The sequence below is a fragment of the Pseudophryne corroboree genome, chromosome 2 (genome assembly GCF_028390025.1).
Source record: "Pseudophryne corroboree isolate aPseCor3 chromosome 2, aPseCor3.hap2, whole genome shotgun sequence".
NCBI classification, from domain to species: Eukaryota; Metazoa; Chordata; class Amphibia; order Anura; family Myobatrachidae; genus Pseudophryne; species Pseudophryne corroboree.
Genome location: NC_086445.1, coordinates 785,880,230 through 785,890,699, shown reverse-complemented (window position 1 = coordinate 785,890,699; position 10,470 = coordinate 785,880,230). Strand labels below are relative to the sequence as shown.

General features: G+C 43.6%; 1 protein-coding gene across 1 annotated transcript; it reads left to right on the top strand.

The window, feature by feature from the left end:
• The first annotated feature begins 1,973 nt into the window (after positions 1-1,973).
• Positions 1,974-2,903, top strand: LOC135051238 (claudin-22-like). Its single transcript, XM_063957333.1, has one exon. It carries the CDS (start codon positions 2,109-2,111, stop codon positions 2,682-2,684), a length of 576 nt encoding a protein of 191 aa, XP_063813403.1. The 5' UTR covers positions 1,974-2,108; the 3' UTR covers positions 2,685-2,903.
• The last annotated feature ends 7,567 nt before the right edge of the window (positions 2,904-10,470 follow it).

Genomic DNA, 10,470 nt, shown 5'->3' with positions numbered 1-10,470 from the left:
CTTACTCTACATTCCTACACTATATCACAGAATTTAACATTATACTGCACAGAAGTGTCCATAAGTCACATTACACCACACAGTAGTGTCCATAAGTCACATTATACCACACAGTAGTGTCTGGTATTCACATTACACCGCATAGTAGTGTCCGGTATTCACATTATACCACACAGTAGTGTCCGGTATTCACATTACACCGCACAGTAGTGTCCGGTATTCACATTATACCACAAATTAGTGTCCGTTAGTCACATTACACCACAAAGTAGTGTCGTTTATTCACATTACACCGCACAGTGGTATCTGTTATTCACATTATACCACAAAGTAGTGTCCAATAGTCACATTACACCGCATAGTAGTGTCCAATAGTCACATTACACAGCATAGTAGTGTCCGGCAGTCACATTACACTGCACAGTAGAATCTGTTATTCACATTACACCACAAAATAGTGTATGTCTGTTTGTTGTTGAGTCTAAAACAGAGCTTTCATTTGATTGAGAGAGTGCAGGCGGTATGGTCCAGCAAAGCAATGCATACAATCCTGTGTATTCTATGAATGACATGTGTTAGTATTGAAATAGAAATCTGTCCTCACCATCACTGGACTCAGCATTGCAGGAACAAGGAATCTGTAAACCACAAAGTTACTTCTCTTTTCAACTTGTTTAAAACACACACACACACACACACACACACACACACACACACACACACACACACACACACACACACACACACACAAAAACAGATGTGGAACTGTCACAAAATTGTGTACTGATATTTAGATTAATGAGAACATGGTGTAACATGTAATTAGAACAAAAAGATAAAGAATAACTAAATACGATTAAAAAATAATACACAGAAAGATACATGAAGATTATTTTTCTCCGATTAATAATGATTTGTTTTATTTATTAATGTATTACTACTTTTCTAAACAAAGACTATATATGTGTACGGTTGGGTACACACTATGCGATATATCGCTAATGCTTTGATGGGAGGAGGGGGGTACAGCCTGTGTGTGTGGCCCCATACCCAGGTGAGGAAATTACAGCAATTTGCGGGTAGGAGGACGGGCTAAATGTTGCAATAAGCCCCTTCATACGGCTTGCTGAAAGTGTATTATTTTATCCTTATCCTGCCTGCTTCCTAGGAAGTGGGTGGGATTATGCGGGAGAGTCTCCTACCCTTCCGGGGCCGCGGGGGACTACCCGAAACATTGGGAGCCTCCTGCAGCTTCCGGAAGGGTAGGCAAGTATGATAGCTACAGGACCGGACTAAGCCTTGGGGGGGCCCAGAGCACTTAAGTAGGGGAGGGGTGTATATTAGATTAGATCAGCGTTTTTCAACCGCTGTGCCGCGGCACACTCTTTATTCTCCATCCAGGGGGGTCGTGGACCCTCACGAGGGAGAATATATGTCGGTATGCCGGCTGTCGGGATTCCGGCGCCGGTATACTGTGCGCCTGGATCCTGACAGTCAGCAACCTGAAGACCACCCCTCACCAGGCTGGCTTGAAGAAGTGTACATTCAATTGTTACATGCCAACAGGAAAATGGTGCATTGTCGACATTTCGTCCCCTTAGGACCTTTGTCAAGACCTTTGAGCTTGTCAGCCAGATATATATAAAATAACTTTGTGTTTAAAAAAAGGAACTGTTGTGATGGTGCCTTCCCTGAGTCATACAAACTGCTCTGCCTGTAAGCTGACTGCACATAACAGTTATTGTAGTGAAAACTACCGTCTAGTACGTGAAGGATTACTCTTCAAAAAACATTCTCAAATCCCAGATTGTTTCTTTCTCTTTTAAGCCAAGTGGGAAGATCATTTAATCTGATCCTATGATCTTTTTCAGAAGAATACAACACATTTTCACTGGCTGCTTTTTAATTTTTTCTAAACTACCGACCTATAATTAGAATGGATTTAGAAAGAACAATAGTCTCTCACAAGCAAACTAAAAAGCATTGATTTATTCAAAGCTGCCTACCGACTGGTATTTCAAAGCTAGCTCCCTGCAAGGAAGCAGTCTTTTGCTTAAAGCTCCTTCTTCCAAATATAGACGGGCAATCAAGAGTGACCAGGAGGTAAAATGGAGGCAGTGCTCTGCTTTGCTGAACTTGCAGGCCTGTTCCTCTCGCTCATTGGTTATGTGTGCTGCTTGGTGGCCTTATTCATTCCTCGTTGGTTGACTTTTTCATCAGGCCTACTGGTCAATGAAAACTACCTGCTTGGTTTGTGGGAAACATGTGTTGTTCAAGATCTGGGTTTAACTGTATGTCAAGAATACCAGATTCCTCTCCGTCTTCCGCTTCAAGTCCGAATGGGTCGTGTCCTTGTTTGCCTGTCAGTATTTATTGGGGCCTTGGGATTTACAGCCTCCGTACCAGCACTGACTTGTGTGAAATGTCTTGACAACACAGATAGACATGTCAGAAAGATGCTAGCTGTCCTTGGAGGAGTCCTGTTTGCAGCGGCGGGCGCACTGACTTTCTTCTCTGTATCCTACTTTGCTTATGATACATTGTTAAAATTTTGGGATCACAATATCCCTAAAGGTGTTCCCCGTGGGGAATTTGGCGATGCAATGTATACTGGCTGGGTGGGTGGATTTTTTCTGCTAGCGGGTGGAAGTGTGTTTATCCTCTCACAATTCCATTCCACTTAGGAGTCTGAATTAAAATGAGCATAGGAAACCAATTACTATTCTTGGATTTACTAGTTATACCATGAAATTTAGGATAAAAGTATTACATTCTGCTTTATGATGCCAGATTGGTTTTGTTTTCAGCAAATTATAGGATGTCAATAATTGCAGCTTTGTCTATGTTATCTGTAGAGGCATATAATACGCTATATAATAAGTCATAAATTATGCAATATTTATTTCCCACATGTTTAATATTTTACAATAAAAATGCTTAAAACAATAAGAGCCTTTATGCACAGTTTTCTCACATGTTTTCTCTATTATAAAGTCTGTAAGCAGTCAGAGGAATTTCCTGTTTAGCAGCAGATTCATACAGAACATGCCAGACAGTACCCACACTAGTGCAGAATGTCACATACAATGCAAATGTACTGCTAAGGGCAGAAGAGTTTGGGATAAATAGATACATTGTTGCTGTGTAGGGTGCATACATGATAGCGTATATAACATTTAGCACTTATTATTATTATTACAGGTTGAGTCTCCCTTATCCAAAATGCTTGGGACCAGAGGTATTTTGGATATCGGATTTTTCCGTATTTTGGAATAATTGCATACCATAATGAGATGTCATGGAGATGGGACCCAAGTCTAAGCACAGAATGCATTTATGTTTCATATACACCTTATACACACAGCCTGAAGGTCATTTTAGCCAATATTTTTTATAACTTTGTACATTAAACAAAGTGTGTGTACATTCACACAATTCATTTATGTTTCATATACACCTTATAAACACAGCTTGAAGGTCATTTAATACAATATTTTTAATAACTTTGTGTATTAAACAAAGTTTGTGTACATTGAGTCATCAAAAAACAAAGGTTTCACTATCTCAGTCTCACTCAAAAAAGTCTGTATTTCGGAATATTCCGTATTTCGGAATATTTGGATATGGGATACTCAACCTGTACTAATTGCAGCTTTAATTGGTCTACACTACAGCACTTATGGTGTGAAATGCTACACTTTTATCCCTGAGTCTGGTGCCTGGATACAAGTTTAAGATACAAACCAAAGTGCAGGATCACACTTTAGACACTAAGAACATTCAGTACTAAGTACAATGGAAAATATGTGTTTAATGCCCGGAGCAGCATTTATATGTAATACAATACAGGTATGCGCATTTACCTAACACCCAGGGGAGTGACTGTAATGAGCTAGACTCACTGGAGGCCACTATTTCTATAGCAAGTCTTGGGGGATATTCAATTTTGGCTTTGATTTAGAAATTGTAATATTTTTTTTCTATAGAAGTTTACATGGTTGCTTAAATCAATAATGGTTCTAGGGCTAATATTTGTTAGTATGTACTGTATGCTGGTATACAAATATCACTGGTGTAGAGTAGCTGCTTCAGAATGAGGCAGCCTGCTAGCAATCAGACACTTGCCTGGGCACGCTGTCATATATTAATTAAGGGGTATTAAGTATATCAACAGGTGAGTACCATGTGCTGACATAGGTTACACATAGAGGGAAGTAAGTAGGGTTTGTTTCTTATTCTTTACATTTCCTTATTTTTTGGAGGGGAAAGCACTGAAACTCTAGTTATAATTGTTTTATTTGAAAGTATCTTTTTGAAAGATATTTTAATTGTTATCTCGTTAGTGAGCTAGACCTTTCTTTTTAAAGTGGAATTTCAACCTTGGGCCGAATGTAATGACGCCCGAGTTTGCCAGCTGTGCAGGATGCTGGACGAATTTGGACTTTTTTTTAAAGGGGCCCTCACACGGCAAAACCATGCCTTGAAAGTGATTGCCCCCAGTGCTTAAAGTGGTCCTAGGGAGGTGGTGGAACTCACATCCCCCCCACCGCCCGTGCGCCTGCGGTGCACACCACACAAAGGGGCGTGGTCTCAAAAAGAAAGGGGTGTGGTCACCCAGTAGTATACCCAATTCAAATTACGCCACACAGTAGCACAATCCTATTCACATTACACCACATAGTAGTGTGCCTTATTCATGTTATGACACACATTAGTGCTCCTTATACAGAAAGCCCACAGTAGTAACACCCCAAATACACATAATGCCCACAGTAGTAGTGCCCCTTATGCAATGCCCACTGTAGTGGTAGTGCCCACAGTGGTAGTGCCGCTTTTGTAGAGCCCATAGTATTGGTGCCCCTTATGCAGTGCCCCTTATGTCCCAAGAAGTGATGCCCCTTATGAAGTGGACCTTATGCAATGCCCTCATTAGTAGTGCCCCATGTAGTAATGCCCCCATGTAGTATTGTCCCCAGTAGATATGCCCCATTTAGTTATGCTCCCAGCAGATATGACCCCTTTAGTTTTGCCCCCTGTAGATATGCCCCCTTAAGTTTTGCTCCTTCTAGATATGTCCCCTTAGTTATGCCCCTTGTAGATATGCCCCCTTTAGTTATGTCCCCAGTAGATATGCCCCTTGTAGATATGCCCTTTAGTTTGCCCCCAGCAGATATGCACCCTTTAGTTTTGCCCCCTGTAGATATGCCCCCAGTAGCTATGCCCCCAGTTGATATGCCCCCATAAGTTTTGCCACTGTAGATATGCCCCTTGTAGATATGTGCCCTTTAGTTATGTCCCCAGTAGATATGCCCCTTGTAGATATGCCCCCCTTAGTTTGCCCCCAGCAGATATGCCACCTTTAGTTTTGGCCCCTGTAGATATGGCCCCTGTAGTTATGGCCCCTTTAGTTATGCTCCTTGTAGGTATGCCCCCTTTAGTAGTGCCCCCAGTAGATATGTCAACTTTAGTTTTGCTGCTGAAAATATGCCCCCAGTAGTCATGACCCCTTTAGATATGCTCCCTTTAGTTTTATTCCTTGTAGATATGCCCCCTTTAATTTTTCCCCCTGTAGATATGCTCCCTGTAGATATGCCCCCAGTAGTTATGGCCCCTTTAGTTTTGCTTCCTGTATATATGCCCCCTTTAGTTTTGCCCCCTGTAGATATACACCCTTTAGTTTTGCCCCCCCGTAGATATGCCCCCAGTAGTTATGGCCCCTTTAGGTATGCCCCCTTTAGTTATGCTCCTTGTAGGTATGCCCTTTTAGTAGTGCCCCTTGTAGCTATGCCCCCTTTAGCAGTGCCCCTTGTAGCTATGCCCCCTTTAGTAGTGCCCCTTGTAGGTATGCCCCCTTTAGTTATGCTCCTTGTAGGTATGCCCCCTTTAGTTATGCTCCTTGTAGGTATGCCCCCTTTAGTTATGCCCCTTGTAGCTATGCCCCCTTTAGTACTGCCCCTTGTAGGTATGCCCTCTTTAGTTATGCCCCTTGTAGCTATGCCCCCTTTAGTAGTGCCCCTTGTAGGTATGTCTCCTTTAGTTATGCCCCTTGTAGCTATGCCCCCTTTAGTAGTGCCGCTTATACACAAAAAAAACAAGCACAATGTACTCACCTTAAGTCCCGCTCCTGCATCCGACCGCTGACGTCCTTCTTCCTTGCCGCCCACTGCTCCTCGGAACTATGGGAGAGATGTCATGACGTCTCTCCCATAGCGCACCGCACACTGCAAAAGCCGGAAGTTGCTGTGAAGAGGAAGCCGGGCGCCCGCTGGAAATAAAGCCTCAGCGGGTGCCCAGCATCTCCCTGCGCCGCCGGCTGACATCGTAAGTTAGGTGAGCCGGAGGAGGCAGAACTGGTTCTGTCTCCAAATGGAACTGATGGAACGCAGTTCCGCCCCGTTCCGGCTCACTTTAACCTCTGATTGCCCCTTTAAAAAAAGTCCCAGTTCGGCCGGCATCCCATGCGGCCGATGAACTTGGGCGTCATTACTTCCGACCCCATGTGTTACTTTGTACCGATTGTCTCCCTCCCATCTTCTTAAAGCCAGCACATATTAATGTTTAATACACTGCTCAAAAAAATAAAAGGGAACACTTAAACAACACATCCTAGATCTGAATGAATGAAATATTCTTATTAAATACCTTGTTCTTTACATAGTTGAATGTGCTGACAACAAAATCACACAAAAATTATCAATGGAAATCAAATTTATTAACCCATGGAGGTCTGGATTTGGAGTCACACTCAAAATTAAAGTGGAAAAACACACTACAGGCTGATCCAACTTTGTATGTAATGTCCTTAAAACAAGTCAAAATGAGGCTCAGTAGTGTGTGTGTGGCCTCCACTTGCCTGTATGACCTCCCTACAATGCCTGGGCATGCTCCTGATGAGGTGGCAGATGGTCTCCTGAGGGATCTCCTCCCAGACCTGGACTAAAGCATCCGCCAACTCCTGGACAGTCTGTGGTGCAACGTGGCGTTGGTGGATGGAGCGAGACATGATGTCCCAGATGTGCTCAATTGGATTCAGGTCTGGGGAGCGGGCGGGCCAGTCCATAGCATCAATGCCTTCGTCTTGCAGGAACTGCTGACACATTCCAGCCACATGAGGTCTAGCATTGTCTTGCATTAGGAGGAACCCAGGGCCAACCGCACCAGCATATGGTCTCACAAGGGGTCTGAGGATCTCATCTCGGTTCCTAATGGCAGTCAGGCTACCTCTGGTGAGCACATGGAGGGCTGTGCGGCCCCCCAAAGAAATGCCACCCCACACCATTACTGACCCACTGCCAAACCGGTCATGCTGGAGGATGTTGCAGGCAGCAGAACGTTCTCCTTGGCGTCTCCAGACTCTGTCACGTCTGTCACATGTGCTCAGTGAGAACCTGCTTTCATCTGTGAAGAGCACAGGGCGCCAGTGGCGAATTTGCCAATCTTGGTGTTCACTGGCAAATGCCAAACGTCCTTCACGGTGTTGGGCTGTAAGCACAACTCCCACCTGTGGACGTCGGGCCCTCATACGACCCTCATGGAGTCTGTTTCTGATCATTTGAGTAGACACATGCACATTTGTGGCTTGCTGGAGGTCATTTTGCAGGGCTCTGGCAGTGCTACTCCTGTTCCTCCTTGCACAAAGGCGGAGGTAGCTGTCCTGCTGCTGGCTTATTGCCCTCCTACGGCCTCATCCACATCTCCTGATGTACTGGCCTGTCTCCTGGTAGCGCCTCCATGCTCTGGACACTACGCTGACAGACACAGCAAACTTTCTTTCCACAGCTCGCATTGATGTGCCATCCTGGATGAGCTGCACTACCTGAGCCACTTGTGTGGGTTGTAGACTCCGTCTCATGCTACCACTAGAGTGAAAGCACCGCCAGCTTTCAAAAGTGACCAAAACATCAGCCAGAAAGCATAGGAGCTGAGAAGTGGTCTGTGGTCACCACCTGCAGAACAACTCCTTTATTGGGGGTGTCTTGCTAATTGCCTATAATTTCCACCTGTTGTCTATTCCATGTGCACAACAGCATGTGAAATTGAATGTCAATCAGTGTTGCTTCCTAAGTGGACAGTTTGATTTCACAGAAGTGTGATTGACTTGGAGTTACATTGTGTTGTTTAAGTGTTCCCTTTATTTTTTTGAGCAGTGTAGTTTGCAGTGGTGGTTACAACAGTGAGGTCAATGTCTGGGGAGGCACTGCCTACAATCAGAGCCAGATTTACACACACATATATGATTTGGTGATGAGTTTTGATTATAAAAATGATTAGAATAATACAAAGATGATAATATAAGTTGTAAATATCTTCTTTGTATTCTTATCATTTGTATAGTCAAAACTCTGGAGTGTACTGGAGTATGAGAGGCGACACTCTGCCTCCCCTGACCACGGGTGTGGTATGGAAGGTATATAGTAACTAGGTCGACAGTGCCTAGGTCGACCACTATTGGTCGACAGCAACTAGGTTGACAGGGTCTTTAGGTCGACATGGTCTAGGTCGACAAGTCAAAAGGTCGATATGAGTTTTTTATGTTTTTTTTGTCTCATTTTCTTCGTAGAGTGACCGGGAACCCCAATTAGTGCACCGTGTCCCCTCGCATGGCTTGCTTCGCTTGCCATGCTTTGGGCAAGGTGCCTGCTCCGCTACCGCTTCGCTCGGCACAGATTACCGTCCAATCGTAGTCCACGTGGATCGTTGAGAATGAAAAGGTTCAAAAAAAGAAAAATATTGTGAAAAACTCATGTCGATCTTTTGACCTGTCAACCTAGAACCTGTTGACCTAGAAACCCTGTTGACCTAGTTACTGTCGACCAATAGTGGTCGACCTAGATACTGTCGACCTAGTTACTGTCAACCTAGAGACCGAATCCCGGATAAATATGAGTCGTGTAAATTGAGTGTAAATTGCTTTAAATTGCAAAGTTGCCTACTCCAGGAGTCTGAGTCTTAATAATTACTCCAGACACCACAGCTCAGGAGGGTTCAGAATAACCCACCTCTATTCTACATGTGGTTGGTGCCTTTGAGATGAGGGGAACACTCATATCCCCTCTGTTATTTTGGGGTGGTTTTGGATTGCTTTTTTTTCAGAGTGGGAATATCAATGCAGGGCAAAAAATGCATCTTAAAATGGTCTTTCCGTACAGTAATCTAGCTCCACAAAATAGAAATAAAGTATCTGCACTGCTGTATAGTATGAGCATTGTCTTATCTCTAGTGTACTGCGAATGCACCCACTCCATCCGACTCCTCCCTTCTGTCTATTGTGCTCATTGCAATCATGAAAAAACCCTATGCATCTTGCCAGAAAGTGTGCTTGTGAAAGTCAAGGCAGACAGCAAAGTTACATTTTCTCTGTGCTGCTACCATTTTGCAGTTTGTAAACTGCTGCCATTTTGCGGTTTGTAAATGACCTCTATTACATACTGCACACATAGGGAGTAACTCTGGGAGCTAAGCAAAAAAAGCAAGAAACCTTGCCTCCTGACAAACCATATTGCACTGTAAGGGGTACAAATACATTTGCTTTATTTTATTTTACACGCAAGGTAACTACTGGCTGCTTTTCCATGTAGCCCACAAATACCTGACAAAAGTATATGTGCACAGCCATTTAAATTTCACTTTGGACACTCCCCTCTCAAACTTGGAGAGCACATACAAGCTCCACACAGATCAGAGGAATTGAACATGCCTCAGGACAGTGAGTCAATAATACTAACCACTATGCTACTGTAACTGTGTTTTTCCTTTGCTGCACAGCGATTTACATATTTTTAAAAGCAAATCAATAGCATTATTTTGCAGTATATCAGAGCTTAGTAATGCAGTCACTACTAATTAGAAAAAAATATTAGACATTATAAAATGAAATTATTCATGGGTCCTATTAACAGGGGAATTGTTGAACTAAGACTTCCATACTCTTTTTAGTTATTCACAATGTACTGCTGTGTCATCTTTTTATCCCATTGTTAATACACACTAGCAGAACCCGAATATCTCTCCAGGTGTGAGCAGCAGTGTCATATAGAATGTTCTGTATATTATACGGGTGTAGTAGGGTATGCCGGCGGCTGGGCTCCCGGCGACCAGCATACCGGCGCAGAAATCCCGACCACCGGCATACCGACAGCTGGGTGAGCGCAAATGAGACCCTTGCGGGCTCGCTGCGATCGCCACGCTGCGGGCACGGTTCTCCCTCCGGGGGGATGGTGGACCCCCAAGAGGGAGAAAAAGTGTCGGGATTCCGGCGCCGGTACACTGTGCGCCGGGATCCCGACAGCCGGCGAACTGAAGACCACCCTATTATACAGAATATCTCCAGGTAGATTAACATTAAATATTCTACTTCGTATAAGCAATATAGTATATCATATAATAAATAGAATAATTTATAATAAATACAATTCCATTGCTTACCTCCTTTATTTTTTGTCTGCAATTAAAATACAAATATCTGCAACC